Genomic DNA, 27,707 nt, shown 5'->3' with positions numbered 1-27,707 from the left:
GCCGCGCCGCGCACCGGATGATGCCCCCGCGGGGGGCGGCGGGCTCCTGCCGCCGGCGGCGCCTGGCGCCCCTCAACGAGGACAACGGGCGGTTCCTGCTGCTGGCCGCCCTCATCGCGGCGTACCTCAGCGCCGGCGCCACCGTCTTCTCGGCCCTCGAGAGTCCGTCGGAGGCGGCGGCGCAGCTCCGCTGGAATCGGACCCTCCACAACTTCAGCCGCATCTTCAACATCAGCCTGCCGGAGCTGCGCGCCTTCCTGCGGAGCTACGAGGCGGCCATGGCCGCGGGCATCCGCGTCGACGCCCTGCGGCCCCGCTGGGACTTCCCCGGCGCCTTCTACTTCGTGGGCACCGTCGTCTCCACCATCGGTGAGCGCCGCCCCGACGGCCCCGCTGCGGCGGCGGCGCCCGCCCGGGGGGATGCTGCGGCCGCGGCCCCGGGCCGGTCGTTATAGCGACCAAAGTTTGGGGAGAGGCGCCGCCGCGTTGCTGTGGCAACCGGGGGCCTGGCAGACGGGGGGTGTCCGGGTGTCTCCGTCCCCCCCTCCTCGCCCCCCACCCCGGGCGGCCGCGGTCACACCGCTCGCCTGCCCTCCCCGGGGCACGGAGCCGGGGACCGGCGCTGGGCTTCGCTCCGCAGCCCGGGGCCGGAGGACCGGCCGTGGCGGCAGCCGGTGCCCCGGGCCGGCGGCGGCGGGAGCCCCCACCCGTCCCTCCCCAGCAAACTTTTGCTGCCGGCTGCGCGGTGGCTCGGTTGGGCTTCAGCCGGCCCGAAGGAGCGAGCGGGGCTGATCGCCCTCCGAGCTCCCCTGCCCGCTCTCTGCCCGCCCCGCTCCCTGCCCGCTCCCTGCCCCCGACGGGGTGCGCCTGGTGGTCGAACGGCTCGTTACCGGGAGGGGCGGCGCGGGGGGTCGGTACAGGCGGCGGGCTGCTGAAGATGCTGAGCGATAGCCATGCTTTCGCGGTGCCTGACCGCTGAACTGCGTACTAGTTTTAACTGCTGGCAAAGTTAAGATGCCTACGAAGACATAAGCTACACGAAGCCGTGTGTCTTCTCGCTGTGCCATAATATACGTTCTCAGTAGGTGGCTGGCTACAGCTGACCACGGTTAATCGTATCCGATGGGTGTTCAGGGAGAGCAGCACTTTAGGAGCAAATGTCAGTTTTTGGGGGGGAGGGATTTTTTTTCTTTTGCTCTAAAATTACCGCTTTTCACTCCAAAAAATTTTTACTCTGAAAGTACCATTAAGAACTGTCTTGTGGGAGATTTACTTGAAGTAAAGCCGTGGCCATCAAGCTGCTCTCGGAGTATTGCGTCCCTGTGGACACAAGACCTTACCGATTTTTTCTCTCTGCCAGTTTTTAAGTTTTGTAACAAGCCAATTGTCTTGGGGCTTCTGAGCGTAAATGTCATGCTTGCCCTTGATTAGAGCGGAAGAAACACACAGCTCCCTATTGCACTTGCATTCATTAGGTTTGGAAAGTGTTTTATCAATAGTGACTAATCTGTATAATAGAGTCGTGATGGTGACTACAGCAATGTTGTCAAGTATTGTTACTTTTTGCATTGAGTAATTCAGTTAACTTTTCCTTTTCAAGTACATTCAATAGTCCAGTCATTAAAACACCACTTTAATTAAACGTTAGGCCTTCTTCATCACAAGAACATATATTCTTAAGAGATCATTATGCCTGACCTGAATGGATGGGGAAAAAAGTCAATATATTAACAAACCCGCTCTTTCCTTACACCTGCTCTAGCAAACAGAGAAATCTTCGGGAGATGTGTAAATGCAGATCCATTCACTTCTCCCTCAACCCTGACTTCTTCTTTCTGGGGTTGTTGAAATGTAAAATGTTTCCTCTTCATTAGCAAGCATTTGTTTGCATCTCCACTTCATCACCCTGTCTGCAGTCATTTGTACCTGGGCAGAGGGATAAGAAACTCAGCAGGGATTTTTGGCAGCTGTGACAGGTGTAAATGGCTGAACCAAGAACTGTGTTTATCGTATTCCTGTAGTGCAGCCTAGGGCACTGCTCTCTATAATAAGAATAATGTCTACACCTCTCACATGTGAGATAGATGGAGGCTGAAGGTTGTTTTTCCCAAGCTACAACAAAGGCCAGATTCTGCCAAACGTCCACTGGAGTAGTACCTTCTCTTGGCCTACTGCCTGCTAGTACTTCTGGATTACTTAGGGTACTCAGGGTGAGTTCAGCGAGCTTGCTGTAGAGCAAGGTTTTGCTCTGGCTGAGGAGATGCAGCTCAAAGCTTGGCTCAAAGCAAAGCTGAGTTGTGCCTTTGGGCACAGCGAAGGCCATGGCAGAGCTGCTGTGCTGGGGGTGCTGAGCTGCGTCCAGCGTCTCCTGGAGTACCAGTGTCTCAGGGCTGTTGCACCCAATCCTTCCAGAGCTTTTACCAGCTGCATGCACAGCTCCTGCAGAAGAAGAGGAACTGCTGCCCTCACCTCAGCGTTTCTCACTTGCCTCTTCAAGCTGCTGCTGCTGCAGCAAAGTGCTCCATGAGCTCTGCAGCTTCTCCATGGGCAAGGTTTCTTCCACCGCACAGTTGTATTCAGTTATTACTGGCAGCTGAGTTTGCCCAGCGAAAACAAAAAAACCCAGTTAATTAACTACTTGTCCTGCTAAGATCCCAAAACTGTACTCATGATGAAATGTGCACAAGGTGTTCTCGCTCTCAGTTGCAGCATGGGAGAAGCTAAATGGTAGACATCAAAATGTCACTTGGGGGAGCAGTTCCAGAGCCATTCTTTCGTGGTCCCCTTGTTCCGTCCCAGCCAGCTCATTTCTGTACCTACCTACTGGGAGTACCTTTGATTCCACTATCAGCTCAAACACCATATTGTCCTAGTTCAGGGCAATTTCACTTGCTTTTGTGTCACAGTTCATTGACAAGGAGAATGCTGTCTTTACTCAATCTCACCAAGAGCTACCAGACATCTAGAGTCAAAACAGCTTGCCTTCCTCAACAACTTCATTGGTTACGTGTGTCAAAGGAACTTTATTACTCCAGCTAAGCACACTCCTAGCGACACATCAGAAAGCTTTCTTACTAGCTGCTTAAAAAACAGAAAGTAGATGCCGTGTCTGTGAAGGGTAAATCACCCACAGGTTACTCAGCCTGTAGAGGATTCCGACTTACAGAACACTCTCTGGGTCTTTACAAATCCTAGCTCTGTTCTCACTGGTTTTAATAAAACTACTAATTCCTTCATATCTAGGCATCAAAATACAGTCAGCCAGGGACAGGGCTGCAAGTTTTCCTGGGGTTTGTGTAAACTAAACAGAAGGATTAGGCACAGCCAGGCTTGGAGCAAACTGCTCCATCCACCTTCCTTGAGCAGGGCCTTTGCAGCACAGAGCACCTCCCCTTCCATAGGTGCTTTGTCTCCCGTACTTCCATGGCTGCAGTTCTGCATCTTCCTAATTACACAGGGAAGCAATCCGACCCTCAGGGTGAGGAGCACGTTAGTGGGGTCTTTAAGAAACGGAAGAGAGAGTTAAAATGAAATGTTAAGTCTAATCGTAAAGCATTTTCTGAATAGCCCACAAAGCGAGTGGCTTACTCTCCGTAAAACACCCTCTTGATAGCACTCAGGGAATTAATTTTTTTATTATTGTGTTGTTTGTGGTTGAATAATGAAATATTGAGTCTATTTGTCATTAGACACATCTCAATTTTCAGAGGAAAAATCTTCAGTCTAATTTCTGATTGCTTGCTGTCAGTCTACACCATTTATTCAGTCGTTATTTTGCACTACAAAAGTATTTTCTCAAATGGCATTTATTATTATTTTTGTACTGATTTCTTTGAGGAGTAGCTAAGTGAAATTTATTTTTGATTCATTGGTCTAACTGGCAGTAGACTTTGTTCTTCAGCTGAGTTTTTTCCTTCCCCAAATACAAATCATTAGTAGTTCCCAGCACTTTGTTAAAGACTGAAAGCAAAGCATAACTCAGACCAGTTTTCTTCCTGGTGAAATGTTGCAGAGTACAGCGTCATCAATCATAGCTTTCCCGATATTCTAGTAGCACATTCTGCCTAGCACATAAGGCAGCTCTGGGATGTCTGATGCTCTGGATTTCTGACTCAGTCAGAAATCTTGTCAGAAAAGGTCTAGACGCTATTCAGATATTTTTTCCTCTCTTATTACCTACATATTAAAACATATTGACACTTAGACTTATTACTAAGTTTGGATTTTAAGCTTCTTATGTGTAATTACACGTTTCAGAATCCTTTGGAAAATGAAGTGATAAAATCGCTTTATAGAAGTCCATACCAGACACTAAAAATGAGGTCAAAAGAAGTAGTCCAATACATAAAAGTGTTTTTTTAGTGTAATATTTTTAAAAGGCACCCTTACTGTGGATGAATTGTTTTGGGATGGAGCACATGTGGGTTATAGGTGCTTTAAGAACGGAAGAAATTCTGCAAAAATCTTCCCTCTGTACAGCTGTGTGAGGGTTACAGGTGTTTGGGGCACCTTAGGTGTATAGGTGCCAGCGGGACTGTTCATCATTTCCTTTTCCCTGAGGTATCCTGTTAAATGACTCAATATAGGTGTGGACTGGCAGCTCCACCCAAAGGGATGGGGCATGCTCTTGTCTGCTTTTATCTCAGAGAGATAAGGCACAGCCCTGAGGGGAGACGGGCTTTGAACCCACATGAAGAGAGGCCACATAATGAGGGATGTGATGCTTGGTATTTTCTACCAGCTAACTAGCTCCTGGCAGCTGCACGCTCCTTGCTTAGGATGTCGGATGGATTAAACCCGCTTCTCTCCGGGTCCTCTGTAGAGACCCAGCATACCCAGCACATCATATCTGCTTGTGCTCCACAACCTAGGCACCACAACCACTCGCTTCTAAAATCTCCTCTGGCTCGGTGTCATAGTCTTCTGAGACAATCTGGAGGTCCAGGTGTGCTGAAGGCAGTAATTCAATGGAAGTGATGTGCAAAAGGCAGTCAGACAGCTCAGCAAGTGCATGGTCAGATGTTGGACTGCACTGCTAGGAGTCGGAGTGAGCCTGCCCAAGAGCAGGCACTTCACATGGTAATTTGGCAAGAAATTCCACAAATAATGGAGTTGGTCTGAATGCTTTAAAGGGAAAACATATTTGCTTTGTCTTCTTCATTGATATATTTCAGGATATGAATTTGAGCTGCAGCTGGGGAAGGTCCTGGCTCCCTGCTCTCTGTGAATGCGATTTCACTGTCTATATGGCCAGTGCAAACCAAAGGCAACAGTCAAACCAGAGTGTGCACCTCATCCACATCAGCGCTGTTTTCTCAGGGCTCTGCAATTCTCTGAGGCTTGTACTGGCAGCTTTTGCAGAGGATTCAAATTAGGGGGCAGTTGCTTCCACAGTTGAGCTTGAAGTGAAAAAAACCCAAACAAAAACCAAACGAGAAAGCAGCTGGGAGAGCAAGCAGTATTACTAAGCTGCAGTGTCAGGTTATTTGTCTTTGCCAGTCTCTATGCGGTCTGCAGCCAGCGTGAAAGTGTGTTTCAGCTTGGTCTGCTGCGGCCAGATCTGATTCCTTAGGTGCGTGTGGTGTTTTGATCAATGTGCCGATGGATATCTGAAAAGTTATTTTCTCACCCTGATAGTCTTGATTAAAAAAACGAAGAAAGCTCAGAGGTCAGCAAGCTGTGCTGGTTTTGGCTGCCGCTAAACCACGACACAAGCCAATGGTCAGCTTTCTTCTGTGGAGAGAAGTGATCCTATAGAGATTTTCCTCAGATGAAGACCTGGTACTGTAGCAATGTTTTCTGCTTGCTGTAGCTTCATGGGAGTATTAACTTCTTTGGGTACCACTGATGGGAATTCCTATGTGTGGGCATAGGTTCGTGCTCTGAGCAGGAAAGTAATCTAAATCACAGCTTGCCTTCCTGTAGTTGAGAGCAAAACCAGGAAGCTTTACTTGGAGTACATCCAGGGAATTTGAGATGTCCCCACTGAAGGGTCACGATGAAGTTAATTTTGATCCTAAATTTGTTGGGTTTTTATTCTGGAAGGCTGGAGGGGGGAACCCCAGTGCTTTAAATAAAGCCCATTTTAAAAGAAGAAAAGTTTATTGAAAATATTATTTGAATCAGTCTCCGCACTGCTTAGGGTTTGTCTGCCCTGTAGGGTTGCAAGACCCAGAAAGTGAAGTTATGACTGTGCTTCGGTCACCTAAACTGAGTTATTTCTACAGAGAGCATAAGCTCAGATTACTTAATTTAAGAGTTTCAGAGGTTTCTTAGATATTAAACCCTATCTATGAAACCCTATGTTTCAAAACATTAACATCAGTACAATGGAGATTTGTTTGTTGTTTTATGGCTGGAGATGTTAAGCCAGGGAATGACCAAATGGCACTTCTTTTCAGTGTGGGTCTGGACTTTGGGGTGCTCAGCTGGAGCCCTGAAGTCTGGGGTCTCCAAACTGAATGTCAAGCACCACAGCATCTCAGAGAAGTCATCCATAAAGCAAAGCCCATCTATAACATCAGGGAATAAAGAATTTGCCTGGCATCACATGAGATATGGTCCCACATCTCAGAAGTCATGAGGTTTTGTAGTGACTTACTGTGTGCTGGTTCAGGTTTCAAACAAAGACAAACTGGAGTTTGTAATGAAGGATTCTCCATTTTGGCAGCCTTCAGGGTCCCTCTAGCTCAGGTAATTGAAGGAGTAACGTCTACTTAGTGGGTTCGTACCTCCCACTTACCATGACATTCAGTTTGGTCTTCAGTGATATTCCTGCTGGGCAGCGAATACCTGTATTTCGGTTCCCTATGCATTTACGAGAGCCTGGAGATGCCATTGCAAACCAAACACTGGTGGGCCAAAATACCACTTTGACAGCTGTCCATCCACGGAGGTGACACGTGTGGCTCTAGCCGGTCCATCTGTATTACTAAGCAACCTCCCCGTAAACCAGTTACTGCGCCTGTAATAGCAGTGAGGGATCAAAATTACTGGGTTTATTAGCTGCCCTGTTTGCTGTGAGCTCGTCATTCCAAATCCTGCCTGAAACCCTATGGGCTGTGTTCCCGTGGAGCCTGGCCACTCCCCAGCCTCTGCCACCCCACTTTGCTTTCTTGGGAATATTCCCCCTTTCCTTCTCTTACAGCTTATCTAACGGTCCCCCGTCACCTGCCTTTCCCAGGCAGCCTTAATTTCTGCTGCCTCCCTCCCAATTAGCATGCCCTCTTCTACTGATGATTTCTTTACTTGATTAATTTTTTAATATTTATTTAATGTCTTTGCAGTCTTTCAAGTTAGTAACTACCAAACAAGACAAAAGCAAAGCTTTACAGTTTCTTTCTGCTCCTTATCACACCTGTGTCTCTTCTCTAGTGTCAATCCTGCTATTGACCCTCATTTCTTTTTTCAGTCTAAATCTTTCTCCCTTCTCCCATTGTCTTCAGTTTGGCACAGATCACATACACTTCATAATTTTTTCTCACTTTTACTGATGGGCCATCTTTGCAAGCACACTGTCTTGCTTTTCTGTGAACTTTAATTGCTCTTCATCACGGAGAGAAGAGGAAAACAATTACAGGATAGATTTGCTGACGATTAACTTCATGTAACAATATCCACTCCTGGTGGTGTGCTGGAAAATACAATGTCATTTCTTTATTTTAATGAACACAGTATTATCTTATTTTTGCAGCTATTGAAGTCAATGCAAATTTTATTTATTGCCATAGTAGCATCAGGCTTAGAGCAATAGAAAACCAACATGGAACATTTCATCTGCAAATTTTAGTATGAAGACAGCCTGATATTACTGGACTCACAGCCTATACCCATAAACCATATAAGTCTTGCTTACCTTTATCAAAATAGACAGTTTTCATAGTGTGGCAGCACCAAGTGCATTATCTGAGTGCATTTTGGGAGAAGGTAGGTAAGGACAAAGGTTAGGGTTCATGCTGGTGAACATTTGAAACATGAAAGTCCTGCTGAGCGCAATAAATCTTAGAAGTTATAATAAAACCATTTGTGAATAGAAACACTTAAGTAACAAACAGAATTATAACATAAGGGGCAATTGCATAGCAGTCCAGCCGAATCAAATATGTTTAATTTTGTATCTCTTTGATAGCCTGCTTCTGCTGAAGTCGATAGTAGACCAGTCCACAGTGCTTTAGGAAATCCCATCTTGCTGATTGTATTGGCAGGCTAGGTTTATAAAACAAATGTATGTCTGATGTTGCCAGCGCTTACTGGTGCATGACATTGCTGTAAGTAATACATCGCTGAGCTTGGTGTGTCTGTTGGTGGCAATGGGTGGCACGCCTAGCTATAGATGAAGGTTTCAATGCAATCTCTCTTGAATCAAACCAAGAGAAGCAGAATGAAAATTAAATCTAATTGCATGAGATGAGGCAAAGCATTAGCAGCCTTTTCAAGTAATTAAAGCTTTGGAGTGCAATAAGATAAGAAATTGAACAGCTTAATGTTAACGTGTGGGATAACTTATATGGGTGAGGCACTGCTATTGCTCATGTTTAAAAATCCATAGTAAGTGGTCCTTACTCACTGATGAAAAAAGTTAAAATACCTTGATAACAATATAGCCTCACAGTGATTCCTTAATGAACTTTAAACTTTCTGAGCTTGTATCACTGCAGCTTCTTCCCCTTTAGACATGATGGGCCAAATGTTCGCATTCATTCTCAAGTCTTAGGCAGGAAATTTGATCAAGGCAGAAACAGCAATTAGGAGAAATTTGCCCATGTGAGAACTGGATGAGAAACCAACTCAGTAAATTTCAATTAAAAGAAAACTGGATAGAATCCTTCTGGTTATTCATTATTGAATATTCTGTCATCTCTTTGCTCAGGCTGAGTACTGTGCAAGCAATATATTTATCTCATGAGGATAAATAAAAAACACAGTGCCACTTGTGCTCAACATACATGGAGCCGAGTCTACTTTAAGCCTTTGGTGATGGAAATGACTGCAGTATAAAGAACTTCAGTCCAAATGGAGATTTTAATGGGAAGTGGGGAAAAAAACTTGTGTGATTTTGTTTGTCCATTTACAAAAACTGCTACTGGCAGAGCTGCGGGACCAGGAAAATCTCAGATGAAATCAAAAGCTCAAAATTATTTTGATAAAGTGGTGAAGTTGTTCAGTATCATTAAATTTAAAAGTAGTCAAGGGAAATGCATATTAAGGAAGGAAGAGTTAAATGCAGAAAGAGAAAATGAGAAATAGCTGGTTAGTCAGCAGTTCTGTCACCCTATATTTCTATTACAGTTACTTAAAATTAGGTCTTTGTGCCTTCCTGAATGAATTAGAAGAGCTGCCTGAGCTAAAAGATACTTAGGAATTTGCTTCTTTCAGCTGGAACTTTTTGAAATAAGGGACTCAGGAAGGCATATTTGAACTGTTAAAAAGTTGAGGTAGATTGATCAGGGTTTTTTTATTAAATCACAACTGTAGACATTTGCACAAAAGTACAGGGGAAAAACGGTCAAACAGTGTAAAAGATTTTGCCCTGTATTTTTAAGTCCTTTTTGTCCTACAGGTCCATCTTTGTAGGCTGATTCTCTGTACAGCAGAAGTGCTGAGACAGCTATCAAGAAATAGATGTTCTCTGAATTCCTGCACAAACAGCAATGGCAGAAAAAAATGCTGCAGGTCTATTGTTTTATCCAGTAAAAAAATAAGCCAGTGATTTAACCATTTGGCAGCCTTTCCCATCTGTAAGGCTTAGAAAGCTCAGGAGCGACATCTTGTTTTATCAAACTTCTCATGTGGGGAAATATAACACACACCCAAGATCACTTGAAAAATTTAGATAATGTTATTTCTTAACCTGAAAGGAGAAGTATGATGAGATGTACTGGCACTGGAGTGGCAGTACACATGCAAATATTCTTTCGAAGCCCATCATGTCCCAAGAATATAACAAAATTTGGATGTCATTATTCTTTTTTCCTTGCAGATCAGAAAAAAGTTTTTGCACAACCTTGGGTCTACTCTGGCATCTGAAATGCCACTGGAAGTTCCAGTAAACAACAAAAGCAGGTGTGAATGCTAATGTTTGAAACTCCATTGGAAATGACAGGGCATAAGCTTTTTCTTGTTAGGATGTTGCTTAGTTACACAATTATCCATACAAAAAACATTCTCAGAAACAGAGGAAAGTAAGAGTGGAAGCAGCTTTAAAGGATGAAAAATTAAGATTGCAAGAGAAACCAATTTTTGAAACAATGTCCACCTGGAATCATATCATCAGCTAGATGAAGACTGTAGGAGGGTCAGAGAAGGTGGTGGTGTATGGCTTCACATACTGGACACATCTCAAGAGAGACAAGGAATTGGCCACACTTGGGGTCCATGAGCTATGCCTTCATGTATATCGCTGGTAACTGAGACAGACTTTGTGTATTTCTTGGTTATCATGCTTTTGTTTTCTGCAGATTTTAAAAAATAGTACTGTAAATTCAGAGAAGTTTCCTCTGTCTGATAGTGTCTCAGAAACCTCAGTGGTTTAGCTGAGGTTTGGCAAGATCTGCCAAGGCAGATGCTTCTGCACACAACCTCAACTGTGAGCAAGGGTTTGATACAGCCCTGATGGCTGTTAAGGCAGGATTTTAAAGTCCATTAACCTCTAGTGCAGGGTAGTGTTTTTTCACAGTAATATAACTTAAACAATCAAGGAGCTTGTGGGATATGTTTTTCCATTATTAACACCACCACCATTTCAGAAAAGATGATAGCAAAATGGTTTTCAGCCAGCTGTTAGGATAAGGAGAGAAAACAATCCAAAGATAGGATTCTCTGATCATCAGGTGTGGAGACAGCCATGAGAAGCAGCTTTGGACTAGCTTAGGTCAAGGAGATAGGCTGCATCCTGCTTTCATCCCCTTTTTCTGGAACTTTTCCTTTGTGAGGTGGTGTAGCACTAATTTAGCCAACACTAACTGATATTCTCTCTCTTTTAACAAGCTATTAGAGCATCCCAGCTGTGCCAAGGGGCAGAGTAACTGACAAAACAAAACGGAGTTTAGTATCATCTTGCTTAAGGTTTTTCCAAGAAAGGTAGCATAAAATGAAGAAAATTGTTTCGGTCTTGATTTTTATGACTGCAAGCCAGAGTCTGGGCCCAAGAGTTTAGCAGAGAAGACAACTCTGTTTGTAAGAGCAATAAAACCTGAAGCACTGGAAGACAGTTTATCTATGAACAATATGTTAATGGAGAAGTTAAGGAAGACTGTCACACCACAGGACACCTCCATCCCTTTAACAGTTGAGAGTCAGCAAGAATAATGCCAGCTTGTAGGTTCTGACTTTATTTTTCTGTGTGCAGTTTCAATTCATACTCCTCTGATGTTCATATTTCTCTGAACTTCATTCTCCATCGTCTCCTTTTAGGAGAGGGCCTCTGTCCCTCATTAGAAACTGTGCTGATACAATAAGATTAACCAGAAAATCAAAACATAAGCTTGCCAAAGATTTCCAGTCTCAAGCCTTTGACCCTCCCCATCTGTTCCCTCTTCAGGGGGCTGCTTAGCAAGACCTCAGGCCAGAGATACTGCTTAGCTGGCGATACTGGTGTCTTGGCACAACTCGGTCCCCGTTTGCTTGTACAAGGTGCATAAAGGAGCAGCCAGTCCCAGCCAGGGAACTGTGAAACTGATTTAGAGACACTTCTGCTTCTTCCTCGTCTTGGTTCTGTGCCAAAGCAGCTTGGCCAGACCAGATGATCAGCTTCCTGTATATTGGGCTATGTGTTTACAATAATGACATTTAGTAGTGAGCAAGGGTGGGGTTTTTTTGGTTAGCCATTGGTATGCACTTTTTTTTCTCACACTGTACGCAGAAAGGGCAGCATGCAGTACAACTCAGAAAAAAAGCTTGCTTACTTCTGGTAAATGAATAGAGCAAGAGTGCTGCTGCTGCTGCTGCTGAAGCTGAAGCCCCAGTGTTTCTCTTTTTAAGGGTCATTTATCACTCAAATTTACAAAAGTTAGGCCACTCAAGCTGATAAATGTGCCTGCTGAGTACTCACTAGAAATTGAAGATCTTTCTTGGAAAGCTCAAATAGAAGGTGTCGGCGTAGAAAAACACACTTGGGAAACCTGCTGCAAGGAGAAGGTAAACGTACACCAGCAGCCAGGTTTATGTGTGGTTATTCCTCTCCCCTTTCCTGGGGATCTTAGGGTGGTACCCCTAATGCCTTAGACCCCTGTCAAGGTGGTAAGACTTGAGGTTTCTGAGAAGAAATCTCACCCTTGCCTCTCTTAGGTCTGGCATATCCTTCACTCTAAATACATCATTCCAGCTCTGTCACACAGGACACCTTCTCTGTAGGACATGGGGTCCCCTCCTCACCTGTCTGCTGACGTGGCTGGGTATCAGCCACACACGGCAGCACCTCCATGTGCAAATACCCTGCATGTGCGGTCAGGCTTCATATTCCTATCTTCAGGGGAGTTCACGAGACAGAGGTTTCCTTGCAGCTTCTTAGTCCCCAACTGGCTGTCCTGTCTCCTTCCTACCAGAGGAGATTCTTCACTACCTTCTCACCTCCAAAATTTCCTCTCTAGAGCACCCAAGTCCCCCCTTCAACCTGAGGATCACAGCCACCAGAGCCTCTGGTTACCTCCACAGCCCTCTCTATCACACTGTTCCCTGCTGCAGGTGCCTCCTGCCTTGTCCTCATGGGGCAGGCCCTCATGGCATCCCACTGCTCTCCAGGAATACCTGTGGGAGGACAAGCCCCTTGCCCCTGAGCAGAAATCACAGGATGCCAGAGGAGCTGGGGAGTCCCGGCATCCCTGGCCTGATGGAGCTGTCCTGCTGCCTCCCAGCCCTGGGCATAAGGTGCTGCTGCCCAGCCCTGTCTCTCATCCTCACCCAGTTCATTTTTTGGCATAATGGTAGGTTTGTCTTTGTCATTCACCTCTACAGAAAAATATTTGTACCTCTCAGTCTCTTTTTATACCCTTCACATGCATCTGGAAACTAACAACTATTGATCAGCTTTATCTTTTAGTTATTTATTGTCATGGTTGCCAATTTGATAACTTTTTTTTTGTCAAGGAAGCTTAGGTTATTTTAGGCTGACAATTCTATTAACTCTTTTAAAAACCAATGTACTTTAAAGAGGAATGAAAATGTGGCCATGACCTTTCAGGCTGCTGTTTAAATCACAGCCAGCAGAGAAACACTGAGGGTGATTGATTCTGGTGTTCACTGATGTTATGTGTAGCAGCATAACCAATAACCTGATCACAGTTGTGTATAAACAGAATAAAATAGGCACTCTGGAAAGCCTTTAATAATTGCCTACAGCTCCTTGAAGCTCCCTAATGTTCAATTAATCATCTCCTGCCACTGTTCTGCCAGCATGGCTCCTTTTGAATAGCAGTTGCCTCAAGCACCTGACTAATATTTCACCAGTCGAGATGTAACAAGGAGCCACAGCAGTGACCTGGATGTTTTTTAACTATGTTCGTCGAGTTTATCATGGTGCTCTTTCAGGTCACAGAATAGACTGGGCATCTTTTCCCACAGTCTCTGGTGGATTGGGTGCATGTAAGCACATTTTTATGTACTGAACAGTCATAGGAGTCAGGGAAAAAAAGACCTGGTTTAGCCCACCCTGGTTGACAAAGCAAATTTACAGGACTTCTGGCCATCTATCTGGGAGAACAAGTCCATGTTAAAAGAATGTTATTAAAATTACAAAAAAGTTAGGACATGCCAGAAACAGCCTGCTTATTGAACTTGAAATGGTATAGATATTACCAAGGAGAGATGGGTGGGTAGGTAGGTAGATAGACACATTATGCGAGTCAGTCCTTAGTTGCATAGTCACTCAGTATTTTCTCCTTGGGATGTCTGATCCAGTACAAGAACTGCCAGCTTGTGTATGATACAGGTTAGACCGGCCCTAAAAACCGCAGTGGTATCTCATGCCTTCAGACATAGCATGGGTATAACTTAAAATGCCTTAATGTACACAGTGCAGGACAGACCACTACCATTCAGGAACTCTGTTTCTAGATAGTAATCTAAATAAGATCAAATGTGATTGCACAGCAACTTCGATATTAAAGACTCTGGCAGTGGAAATTGACTGTTTGAGCCCAAAGAGGGATATTTTAATAAAGGGGGCTGACAGAGATGTTAAAGGGAAAGTAAGTTTTTCATTTGTAGTCTGAAAATGCAAAGCCAGGTGTAAGAAATGCCTCATAGTATTCTCACCCCTTGGGTAAAAGCGGTGGATGCAGCAGAATGTTTCCATCTGCGGTGGTTTTGTCAGCTCTGAGCTGTGACCCTGTATCCAAGGCAACTGATTCTGGGTGTTAGGTGGTGGAGCTACAGAATAAATGAAAGGTAGTTGTGAGATATACAGATATGGCTCTATCAGGGCCAATAATGATGAAATGCTAACAAGTGGATATGGGGTTGAAGTGAGCAACAGAATCCAAATGTGGAATTTTAGTTTCAAAATTCAGAATTCCTTGGTGCAGTGTACGTTATTTAATAAAGACCAACCAAGACTATGGAAAGCCATGAACTATAGCAAGTGTGGAACAGATATGAACCAAAATTGGTCACTCTTATTCTATCTGCCTGTGTTCTACAACCCACATCTCTTGGGGACCAGCCCTCTAAGAGCTTAGTCTTTATGTTGCAAGAACTTTCCCTCTGGAAAGCAGCATTCTGGTTATAGGTTTTTTGTTTATTTCTGAGAATTCGATTGTTTAAAAAGTTACATTCAACAATTTTAGTTTCTTTTGATTCATTTAAATATAACTGCATTATTAAGAGGTGATAGATGTGATGCTACACTCATGATCTACACTCTGGGATTTAAAATGATTGCTCAGTTGTGCTGACTTGCTGTATGAGCCAAGTCCCATGGCAGGATGCCTCTACAAGAAGAGCTGAGGGCTTGGCTGAAAGAAGCAGGGATACACAATGCCGTGGTAAAGGCTGGAAGATTTTCGTGTCTTCAGTTTTCAAGGTGACCAAAACTTTCCTCCATCTCTGGTTAAATATATCTTTACTGGAAAACTGTGAACCTCTTTAATCTCAAAATATAGTAAGACAAGGTAATTGTCAAACTGACTGGCCTGAGGGAAGAGCTCACAAGTCTTGTTTTCTGGCACCAACCATTTCTTTTACCCATAAGAAAATGGGTAAAAGAAAAGAACAGAAAAGCAACAGGAAGCATATCACAAGGCACATAAGTTTTCACAAGTTTGTTCAGCTGCACTACCTCTTGAATCCATCACCAGCTTAATTAAAAGTCCAGATGAGCAGAATAGCAACCATAAAACCTATTATGCAAGTCAGGACGAGGGACTTATTAATTGCCAATGCTTACCCATGAAAGCCTGCTGAAGGGTAAGTGTTATCTGAGTGTTTTTATTAACTTAGCTCTACTAATTCTGTTTGTTTGGGGAGAAGAAGTATCAAACAGCTGAAATTAATACTGCCATAGAGCTTGTACCTGAAGTGGTGGGTCAGAGTGGGGCAGAATTAGCATGAGAGAGGTTGAAATATTGTCTGAGCCACACAAAATCAACCCCAAGGTACCTGTACAATATATGTCAGGGCCATAAAGAGTGCAAAGCACCATTGTGCTTCTTTCCTTGTACTGTCTCAGAAGCACAGGCAGTTCTGGATGAATTAATTTCACCCAGGTGTCATGATGTACTTAGCCTTGAGCAGGGGCTGAGCTCAGACATGTTGTACAGAACACACCAGGACTAACCCCTCGCAGGCCAAGTGGTGCCAAAGGGACAAACACGGCGAAGGAAGACCCTGTATGAACAGTACATGAGCATGCTGCTTTCTGCTAGCTGTTTACTTGAAGTTACTGTGTCTGCTTGGCCTTACTTTTTGCCTGTTCTATGTAAGTCTTAGCATGCTGTGTCCTTTCACCTTGCATAGCTACATACTGAATTTTGGTAACATTATGCTTTGGAAAATCTTGCTTAAACAAACTGCATCAAAAATATAAAACTTCACCACCTCTCATGAGTGATAACCCGAAAATATTAAAAAGCTTCAGTGCATTTACAATTTGATCCAAACTGTCACTATCTCTTTTTATTTAATTAATAAATGTGTCTAGCCATAAGTGTGACAATAAACCCATTTATTTTGATGGTGATGTTCACATGCTTGCTGTGAAGCACATGTTTAAAATGCTGTGCTGACAAGGCATGGGCGAACAGATGCCTTCTCCATAATGAGCTGGCCGGGTATCCCTGGCTGGCAACTGCAGCAGGCTTCCTGGCTTCTTCTGGGGACCAGGCACTAGTGGATATTCATCTTGATATGAGGAGGCTCCCGTGAACAGCCAGCCTGACCCAGACAACAGCTCCACCCCACAGAGGAGGAGGAACCAAGAAGAGCTTTCCATTGCCCCATGTTAAGCCTGGGACCCCAAGGCAGGCTTTGTGGAATCTGCTCAACAGTCGTGTTTTAGCACGATAAAAGTGAGAGACTGTGGGTCCAGAAAACAGAATCTAATGACCCCTTTGGTAATATTTATTTTCTGGTAATACTGTGCAAGTTTTTACTGCCTTTTACAGAAAAGACTGTTTCTGCTGTGAAGATATTGATGATGCAGTACAGTCTGAATTGCTGTCACACAGCTGCTTCCAAGCATGCCAAATCTGTTGTGAATCTCTTTCCTTGTGCACCTTCATGTCATTGAAAAGATAGTTCCAAGTTTACTTGTCACAAGCATATACAATCTTTTATCAACAAATGCAAAATGATGTATCAGTGAAGTACGAAGGCAGCACAAATAAATTACCCAGCCATTACAAAAATAACCAATAGATTTCAAACAGCAATCTCAACTCATTATACATAGGGAATATTGTCCTACGCTTGTTTAAAGGTGCATCATTAAAATAAACTGGATTTAATTATTTCATTATGCTCTGTGCTAAAAGTAGCTTCTTTTTCTTCACAAACTTTCATTGATGTGGTCTGATGTTGATATTTATACCTCCTTGAATATGTTACTTGCTCAGCATTTTTGTGGAACAATAAGGTAAAGAAATTTCAGTATGTGGATTTTTCACAAGCCATTAATTTAGATTAGATGTGGTTATTTATTTATGGGACATGAGCAGTCACCTCAATCCCATCAGTACACTTTTTGACTGAACCACCAAGCATTTTTACAGGGAAAAATAGCAGAACAAGGGCAATACCGACAGAACTGAGTTTCAGAAGAATCTTGCTGAGATAGTATGTGAAATATATGTAATTCTTTTTCATAAAATAACTGGTGTCAGCAAACAACATGGAGCAAACACTATTTATTTGCATGCAAATTTAAGAGAACTTTTGCTGTTATTTAAGCATCTATAGCTACAAGGCATTACTGCTTATATATGAAATTATGTGTATGAGTAATGTCAAAAGACAATTCTTGTAAAGAGGAGGTGAATTAATATTGCTGCTGGATCCTTCCAGAGTTTGTATACTCTGATTGTTCTGTTTAACTGTGTGGCAGTTTTTTTCCCTGCTGTAATTATCAGTCTGCAACATCCTAGTGCTCCCAGTCTGCCAGGCGCCTCTGCAGCAGGGGCATCTCACCGATGACTTTAAACAGGGCCATGGCTTTTCCTTCCTTCTGTGATTGTATCAGGTGGGCTAGTTGCAGTTGGGGTTTGGTTAAGACTTTAAAGTGCTGTTATTTTTAAAACAATATTCAATCTTTGGAAGGTGGGGGGTTCTGTTCTCCAATCTGAAACCTTCCACCTTCTCAGTGGGAGAGATACTATCAGCCCTCAGTAACAAAAGAAATACGCCGAGCTACATCTTGTCAATGGAGAGGTCGCTTGCTCACACACATGGGAGCAGGGAAATGGCCTTTTCACCTTGTCTCATCTCGAGGTGGTTTGGGCTCAGGAATGCTTCCACCTGCATTTACAGAGTGGTGTTCCTCTTTTAATATCATCTTGCAGCTCTGCAAGGATGTTTTGCTCTCTCTTGAGTTTTGGTCACCTCGTTGAGCTTTCTGGTGCCTTCTTCAGTCTTCACAAAACTCAGTTTCCTATTGGCCTAAGCTGACTTAGAGGTAGCGCTCCTCCTTTTGTCCAGTGAGATGGGACCTTTGTTAAGTCACATACAACCTGAACTTATGCATGAAAAACCATGTCATTAATGTTTCTCATTTATCTCCACACCTTAGGATTTGGGATGACCACACCAGCAACTGTGGCTGGAAAAGTATTCCTCATCATTTATGGCCTTTTTGGGTGTGCTGGGACTATCCTTTTCTTCAACCTCTTCTTGGAGCGCATTATCTCTCTCCTGGCATTTATCATGAAGGCATGCCACGAAAGACAGCTGCGAAGAAGTGGTCTCCTACCTCCCAACTTCCGAAGGGGGCCAGCTATGTCGGGGGTGGGCAGCCTCGTGGGGTGGAAGCCATCTGTTTACCACGTGATGCTGATTCTGGGAATTTTTGCTATTACCCTTTCCTGCTGTGCCTCCGCAATGTACACAGCGGTGGAAGGGTGGAACTACATTGACTCCTTGTACTATTGCTTTGTCACCTTCAGCACCATCGGCTTTGGAGATTTGGTAAGCAGCCAAAATGCTGCGTACCAAAATCAGGGATTATACAGGTTCGGAAACTTCATATTTATATTAATGGGGGTATGTTGCATATACTCTCTTTTTAATGTCATCTCAATTGTAATCAAGCAAGTTTTGAACTGGGTGTTGAAAAAATTCAAATGCAGATGTTGCCCAAAGTGCCATAAATCAAGTGCCCGCCTCGGACGTCGCAACGCCATCACCCCAGGAGCCCGCCTACGTCGACATAACATCTCAATGGACGCTGATGGACAGTACGACAGCGACACCGAGGGGAGGAGGCTCTCTGGGGAGATGATCTCCATGAGGGAGCTCACGGCATCGAATAAAGTCTCTCTGGCCATTTTGCAAAAGCAGTTGTCTGAGACAGCCAACGGCTACCCGAGGAACGTTTGTATCAACACGAGACAAAACGGTTTCTCTGCAGGGGTGGGTGCTCTAGCCATCATGAACAACCGCTTGGCAGAAACAAGTGATTCTAGGTAGAGTTTTTGAAATTCCTTTTGTTTCTTTAATAAAAATAAAATGGTGATTAGGGTGGAATTATCACTGGAAACTACTGGAAAGTTTTAAATTCAGAGATGGCCCTGGTATTCATTGGGCGTTCAACATTTTCATTTCTGGGGGTTTTATAATTCTTCTCTAATATAACATCTTCACTGTAATGTTATATTTTTCCCCAAAGAGTTTTTTGGAAGAGACTTGGATGTCTTCGATGCAGGATCAGATGCATTTGTAGAAAAATGGTGTGCATGGTTATGATGGTATCAAAATGAACATGTTCTTCAGAACATATCCTGCACCCAAACTCTGGGTTAAAAATGCATAAAATGGGCAAGTTCGGCTCCAGATTCAAACTTGGAGTTGATAAGGTTTGGCTAAACCAATATCTCACCATTTGTTGAAGTCTGGATCTGGCCCTGAACTTTGTACTTGATGGTCTTCAGCAATTCCTCATAACAGGCCTGTATATAGCATACACGTAGGTGGCTGCAGTTGTACCAGGTTTAGGGTGACTGTGCTTCACTTGAATAATCCTACTGACTTCAATGGTAGAGGATCAAATGAGCTTCATTCCCCTGAGTCTAAATGTTGGTTTTTAGCCAGTCTTGTCTGAAACGCTACCTGCCACATAACTAGAAGTCAGGGGAATATCAAGAACTGTGTTAAAATGTGCAAAGCTATTCCTACCTGCTGCATTACTGAAAACGGGCAATTGTCAACTTTGGTACTGACTTAATTTAATGCAAGAGAAGCCAGTACACACCTCTGGTGTCAAATGTTTGGGTCGCCACTGAAATGCTTAATTCATTACTTTTACATGAAAATAAGTAGCTAAAATGAATGTAGGCTCTCCATTGTCCTAAATTTGCATCTTTTACTTCTGCAGTATTGTTGCAGAGATTCATGGAAATGATTTCTTCGCACTTTTTTTAGGGGGGGACAATCCTGTACTTGTTTCCCACAAGTGAAGGTTATACAGAAGAGCATTGCTTTGGAGCCCCCCCAGTAGCTGGCTTCCCCGAAAATGTTGGTACTAAGTCATAAATTGGCCTAAGGCTGTTGCTACTGTCTTAAGTCATATTTAACCTGTGCTAGCCAAAACCGCTGAAGATCCTGAAGCATCTTCAAGCAAACCTGGTCTAAGTGTCTAGTTTAGCATGACAAATGGGTGCATAGGTATTTCTGCAAATCTCTTTCAGAAACATGTGCAAAGACCTGGATCATTTCTCTAAATTCTCTATACTATGCCACTCCTTTAATGCTGTAAAGATAATAAAAAGGCTTCTGTTGTTTCCAGCAAGAAATACAACTTAAGCTTGAAGTCTTAGAAGACATAGTGGTCAGCTCTTGAAAACAACTTAGGTAATTATAGGCAAGATCATGAGTACTAGGTTGATTGCAGAATAAATTGAAAAAGCTGATGAAAACAAACTAGGAATATTAGAAATGTTTCAAAATATTCCATAAAGATATTTTACTCTATTGTTTATTTACTTTACTTTGTTTTGCATGGGATTGGGGTATCCATCGGTTTGATCTCCTTTGAATTTGTAGTAGTGCAAAATATTTTTTAATTTAACCTCAGAAAACTAACTTTTAATTTGAGGTTTTGCACACCTGAGCCTGCCAGCTGACGTATGACAGTGATTGTGTCTTTTGCCTGAAGGAGAAGGAACCAGAGCAGCAGATAAACCATCACTAACAGATCTGCATCATACTATAAACTTGATCACAGCTTTTATTAAGATGCGTTTGGCCAGAAACACTCAATGATTGTGTTCTGTATCTACCTGATACAGACTCATACTTAAGAGCACGTGGTATGGCAGAGACTGCATTCAAAAGGCATTCATCTGGCAGGAGCTTCCCTGGTGTCAAAGAGACCCTCTAAGGTTCATTATTCATGTACCTGTCCCTGTGCACTCCATCTCAGATGCTACGTTTGAGTGGCCCTTTGAAGAAGCATACAGAGATCAAAAGTGTTTGGTGATACTAATTTGAAGTCCACTGAAGGATAAATTTAAGCAGGGTGTGTAGGGGCAGGTTGCGGTCTGGGAAGGACTCAAAGACTGACTGCAAAGACCCAGTTCAGGAAGGTGACTTCCAGAGTTTCAGGGACCATTTTTGGAAGCAGCAGAGGCAGGGAACCAAAAGAATAAGAATTCGGAATTATGCCCAGGGGTAAATCACTTTGACTATGATGAGTTATGTGTTTGTTTATTAAGAATGTGTGTGGGGCACTGCTCTCTTTTTTGCAGCTAGACCTCTCTTAGGGTTGTATCTTGGTACATTTGCCATCATGGGGACTATTACTCATTAGAATGGACCCTGCTGTGTGAAGTGCTGCATAAATTGAGGCAGATGGGCTCTGTCCCAAAAGTCTTTAAGAGTTTGAATAGATAGGATCCCAAGCCACAGCAGAATTACTTACATTTATCATTTTACTCATAAAAAAACATGTTCAAATGCATTAACAGTCTGTGAGCTCAAAAATTACATTTTTATGATAACAACTTTGCAAATTAAGGGTTTTTTTCAGTAAGTTGTTTTTAAAGGATAAATATTACAACTATGATTAGGGACCGGTTTAAATGTTTGTAAATTGTTTTCAAACTACCTGTTCCTGCCTGGGAAATACAGTGAAGTAATATGAAATTTTACATACCTCCTCTGCTATTTCTGTACTTTTTCTGAGTCCAATCAAAGGCAGACACACAGTCTGTTGTAATCTGATTTAAATGTTTCTGAGTCTTTTTGGAGCCATTGGTCACAGTGGTGCCATTGCAGGACGCTTTGCAGTTCCCATTGACTTCAGGGGGACTAGGATTGGCTCCCAGGACTGGGTTCCCCAAGGGATTTGGGCATCTGATTGCTACTCTATGCACTTAGGTCTGATGTTTCTTTATTCCCAAGATCCTTGACAAACTCCATTCTGCTTCTCCTTAGCCTCAGAGGCATATAAAGTGCATGCCGAGTTTTCCAGCAGTGCCCTATTTCTTGCAGCACACATATGCATAGAAGCTGACACAACTCAACCACAGGGACCCCCCAGTTTGTATCTAAGCCCCATAAAAATCCCCATCCCTATTTGGCTCAGCAAGGCCAGTTTATGAGAGGGTTCAGAGCATGATTACTGAACTGGGTCTCACAAGGAGTGGCCTTACAGTTCCCTTGTACTCAGTAGCTGAAATATTTTTCAAGGACACATGAAAACCAAGCTCAAAATCTCTACTTCTCTGCCTGCTAGCACTACCTGGGCACCCATCTCCCGTGTGCATGATCCTAGAGGACAGAGGAGATGTGAGATCAGCCTTTCCTAGTCCTTCCTGTTCTTTCTATTTTTTTTTAATGACAATTTCTCTTTAAACTTGCCAGACTTGGGCACCTAACTCCTCTCTTTTATTGTGCATGGTCCAACTCAGGATTTCCCAGGGCAGCCTGCTCCTTTTGTGAACTGAACACTAAACATGAACCAGTTGCACCAAGTGCAATTCCTCCTGGTACTTCATTTTTACAGACAAAGCAGATACCTGCAATATCTGGACACAGGCTGAAGCACAAGAAGTCAGAAGGAAATTGAAGGAACGGGGTAGGAGAGTAAAAGCACACTGCACTAGATTGCACTTTCTTTTCAGGTAACTTGGGAGTTGTATTACATTCGTGAAATGTTTGGGGTTTTTTCCCCAGGTTTTATTTTTGGACAGCCTTGAAAGAATGCTATTAACTTAGGATTTAAAAGTTTAGCTTGATACAACCCTCTCTGCACCACCTTGCAAAACAGCAGCAGTGATTCCTAGCTGGCACAGACCCAGACATCCCAGTTGCACAGGCAGGAGCTCAGATCCCATGACCCAAATTGGTCTCTTGCTGTCTGAGCCTGAGAAGAGCATTCAGGAGCAGAAGAAAGCTACAGGACTTGGGACTTCTCTGTGGGACAGTCCTTAGTAAGAGCAGCGATGCATAGGCATGAGCTGCTCAGACCTCCAGCTTTGTGCTGGAGTAGATACTATGTTCACCTGGCCCATGTGCTAATACCTTGCAGATAAGAATTTAAATTTAAGTGAAAATTAATAAGGGACAATGGCCAAATTCAAGCGACGTCTTCTCTTTCCTCTGGAGCTCAGGGCGGAGCAGTTACAATGAACAGTTCCCTGTGAAACCTGGGGTGTTCGACAGTCGCTACATTTACTTCTTAGGGTTTGTCTTTGTGTGTCTCAGACGAAGTTTGGAGTCATGCTGAGATGTCACCTGATTCTATTAGTTTCTTCCCATCTGCAAACAAACTTCTCATTTTGTGCAAAAAAATTCAGATTGCTTTTTATTTACTTGCAATGCAAAGGATGTCCTTCAGATTATATAAATATTCAGAGAAGTAATCTCATTGACCTCAGTCACAGACGTTTCTGAAGGCCAAGGCTGTAGTTTGTCTCCCTGCAGAAGCATTGCACAAGTAACTCCCATTACTGCTAGCAAAGGTACTTTAGGCAGTGGCTGGGGCTTTGCAGCAGTAGGCACAATTAAAAATGGAAAGAAGGTCTGTTATAAAGGATATTTGTGCCTCTTTGACATGTACTTGCTATTTGATAACGCAGTTGCCAGCTCTAATTGCAGCAAAAATACCCAATGGAAGACTGGAGAGGCATAAGAATCACGTTAAAAGCTCTCGGTGACCACCCAATGCCATGCTCGGGTTACCCAGAGATGTGCTGCAATGTTGCTTGTTGGTGTAGTGCTGGTGTCCCACCATGGCTTCAGCCCTGGCCCTCCATCTCTTCTTGCCCCCAGCTTTCTGCGGGTGAATATTTGGGTATACCACAACCATTTACCTGTACTTCAGTCATGTCTTGACTTGTTACTGCAAGGAGGACTTGAGCAGCAGTGGAGGCCATGTAGCCAGGCATGCAGGCTTGTAGCTGTAGCAATGAGACCTTTCTCACTTTTTTGTGGTTTTCTAACCTTTAACTTGAAAAATATTCAGTGTCTAATTATTACAATGAATGTTCAGAGCTAATCTAAACAAAATCATAGTTTGCTGATTGCTAGCCCATCTATGGATATGGCTTCTGCTCTCATTGGATTACTAATGTGCCTTTCCAAACCAACACACATTTTCAATGTTATATTTAGATAATACAATAAATGTTATGTTACATAATAAATTCAATTAGGGCATACTAATACTTGACTCACACAAAATAACTAATGAAGTGTGCATTGCACATTGTACAACCAATATGCAATTTCTTTTTTGTGAAGACTTCCATATTTGCGCTCATATTCTGCTTTCATGAATACTCATGCCAGGAAAACAGGAACATAACAACAGAATCACAGAGTAGTTTGGGTTGGAAGGGACCTTTAAAGGTCATCTAATTACATTGTCTGTGGAAAATGCATGAAGGTATGGCCAATTCCACTGATACTTGACTTGTAGGATAAGCACATTAACGTATGCGCAGTAAGCGGTTCATTATGCATTATAAATATGTTGTATAGCAGTGGCACAGAGGAAGGACTACTTCACTTTACATGGCCACAGTCCGAATGCAGCTACCAATAAAGACGCATGCCTTTGTTCTTACTCTTTCTCTTTATTAAATGGATAACTGCCACCCTTTAATTAGGATATACCTTTAAACCAAGGGAAAAAAGAACAATTCAATTGGCCTCAGTATTGCATAGCCAAAAAGAGGTCTGGGATCAAATTCAAACTTTCAACTCTTGGGAACTGAAATGGTGTAGTTTTGCGTTGAAGTGGATCTGCAAACCTGCAGCCTTCCTAACTGTTGTGTTTAGTCCTTCCTTGGGAAAGGAAAGAGCCAGTAAATACAGACACCGTTTATAGCAGAGCACCCAGTAGTCCGGCAGTTTAGCAAGGGAAAAGAAATATAAGCTTTTCTCAAAATACAGCGATGTAGGAGATGCTGATCTCAAGATACCGTCGATGTAGGAGATGCTCTCGTTGCATCACAGGGTCAGCTACCTTGTCTGGAACATAGAGAGAAGTGTTTTGTGAGACACAGAGGGAAGAGAGAGGGACCGCATGCTTACACTCACCATCTGCTCTTCACTGAGGAGGTGAACACTGTCAAGGGCTGATTTTGGAAAAATGATCACCCAGCTGACTACTGGAAAAGCAGCCATTCTGATCAATCCCTTACGGTGATGGGTATTCTATAGGTGCAGATTCCCACGCCTCTGGTCCCCCCAGTCCCCAGGCCATGTCACACCCAGGTGTGTGCCAGCCAGCTCCCAAGCCTGGACTCAGCATGAGGAAGCACCGGGCATGAGGATGTAGGTGGATTTGAAATTGTGTAACATCATTGCCTGAACTGTTTTCAGGATTAGGCCCCCCAGCAGGTGATGCTTTATCAGACCGGCTAAGAAATACAAAGATGCTCCCATAATCCCTTTGTACTTCACAGACTGTGAAGTACACAAAAGATCACTTTTTAAAGCCAGCGAGTCAATGCTAAATTAATGCTTTTATAACAATACACAATAAACAACTTGGAAAAAATTACTGATATTTCTGACAATGCAATTCAAACACCAAGTGTTTTCTCAGTGGCTATAATTTCCTGGTTTTTGTATCAGTGAATCAGTTTTATTCCCTGCAAATAAAATATGTCAAAAAATTTTTGCTTATAGTAACGTCCATGGGCTGTACAGGCAGTGCAAGAATTCAGTTCCAATTTTATTGTAAAACCGTAGTATCTGAAAGCACAACATCTGAAAAATGTTTTGGTTTGGTTTTTTGTTTGGTTTTTTTTTGTGTGTGTGTGTGTAGACATTGTTTATTTACATAACTAAAAAATGCCATCCCTTCACATATACAGATGCAAATTTTTAGCTCACTAGAATACTGCCTTGTTGTATACTGTCTACAAAAATATTAGTTCTAAACTTCAAGCCAACTTAAAAAGACTTTGATGATAATAGATCTTCTCAAAGGTGTTCCTGTTTAATTTGTATTGCTTATTAAAGGGGCACAGCTTGGTAAATATCTTTAATGGAGTTGGCATTATTATCTCCTATTGCAAACATCAAGAATTTTACTTCTGCAGTTAATTTCACTGCCTTTGGTATTTGCTTACTTCTGTATTTCACCAAGTGTGAATTACAAAAGAAATGACCGGTTCTCTGCTGGTTTCTGGTTGGTACCACTTTCCCATTTGCATTGACTGCAAACAGCTAAAATATTAACACCAGCAAATTAACCAGCGAATGTTCCCAGAAAAAACAAAATTAGACACTTTTCTTTTAAAAATTGTTTTGTAAAAGCTAAATTACGAGCATAAATTACTTGTCATGGTTGGAATTAGCAGACTGAATGTCTTTCCTACCAACAGAAATCCTTTACATGAACTCAGTGAAAGATGCTAAAGATACAGTTTTATGTAACAAGTCCTTCCTATTTTATTTGCTTGTTTTATCTAATTAGTTTAAACTTTTTAGAAGAAAGTTGGAAGGATGTAAATCCCGTTTGGAAAATGCCGTACCTTGTACCTTCAGTCCTATGAATAGAACTTCTAGAGGGATTGAAACTAAGACTACTATATTGCTGCAAACACAATTATACATATAAATCTTCAAAACTTGAATAGTTTTACTTGTTGGGCAATTGCAAACTAAGGGCATGGTAACGTGATTCTAATTCAGGCAAAGAAACATAAATAGTGGAACTCGCTACTGATCACTTTCATCAGAAAGACCACCTGTACACAGCTACAGAATCAAGGATAATTTATTGGCTCTTGATGCACAAAGATGTTATTTTGTAGGTTGGTTCAGTTGCTGGGAGTTTACGCCAGGGTTGTTAAAGCAGCTTGGCTGGGTGATAATGGGCAATTGCCTTCGCTGTGTCTCCAGACACGGTTTGCCGTCGCCCCAGCCAGCTGTGGCTCCTAAGCACAGTCCTTGTCTTCAGGCATTGTACACGCCTCCCCTTGCCCTTGAACTGGGGCTAGCAACAGTGCTATTTGAATTGCCAAAAAATTAGAAAGGCAAAAGAAAAAAAAAAAAAGACTGACATTATATTGAGCCACTCTTGAGAAGCACAGCAAAGTGCTGTAGCCAGCGCTAGACTGTTTCTGGTCACCTTTGAACCCTGGCTTGTTCCCGAAACCGGAGCGTTTGGGAGCCAGGTGCAGTTAACTCATTCTACGTTCAGCCTCTGCACTGGAAAAGCAGTAATGCTGTGATCCTACTTTCCTCATAAAACACAGAGAGATTTGTTTAGGCTTTCTGTATGATGATAGCATACATAAATATTACAAGATGAATCAATTACCAAGTCTGGCTATATTTACTAAGAGGTCTTTAGCAGTAAAAAAGGGAAAAACTGTCTTACCATCCTGTAAGTACAGTGAAGCAACAAAAGTGGTGCTCTGAACAGAAAGGAAGGTGCTAAAATATACAATTGGGTCCCGAAGCTCAGGCACACAGCACGAAATTACCACAGCATTCATTTCTAATGCTCAATGCACCTGCAGCTCAAGGGAAAGCCTTGGTTTCTGATGGCATTGGAGTAGTCAAGGCTTATATTTTCATCATGTGTATGAAAAAAGCAAAAAGTA

The 27,707-nt window shown here is 42.9% G+C and overlaps 1 protein-coding gene across 1 annotated transcript; it reads left to right on the top strand.

The window, feature by feature from the left end:
* Positions 1–25,643, top strand: KCNK12 (potassium two pore domain channel subfamily K member 12). The gene is made up of 2 exons (XM_064446437.1): positions 1–369; positions 18,215–25,643. The coding sequence occupies exons 1-2, from the start codon at positions 18–20 to the stop codon at positions 19,108–19,110; spliced, it is 1,248 nt and encodes a 415-aa protein (XP_064302507.1). The 5' UTR covers positions 1–17; the 3' UTR covers positions 19,111–25,643.
* Positions 25,644–27,707: the final 2,064 nt, after the last annotated feature.

This window comes from Phalacrocorax carbo, chromosome 3 (genome assembly GCF_963921805.1).
Source record: "Phalacrocorax carbo chromosome 3, bPhaCar2.1, whole genome shotgun sequence".
NCBI lineage: Eukaryota > Metazoa > Chordata > Aves > Suliformes > Phalacrocoracidae > Phalacrocorax > Phalacrocorax carbo.
Note: the sequence above shows the minus strand (reverse complement) of the source record. Positions and strands in the feature narration are given on the sequence as shown.

What these genes read in the sequence shown, in the direction of transcription:
- KCNK12 (XM_064446437.1), top strand. Translation starts at nt 18, where the DNA reads ATGATGCCCCCGCGGGGGGCGGCGGGCTCCTGCCGCCGGCGGCGCCTG. An exon ending in CACCGTCGTCTCCACCATCG is followed by an intron (nt 370 to 18,214) that starts GTGAGCGCCGCC and finishes TCCACACCTTAG; the next exon opens with GATTTGGGATGACCACACCA.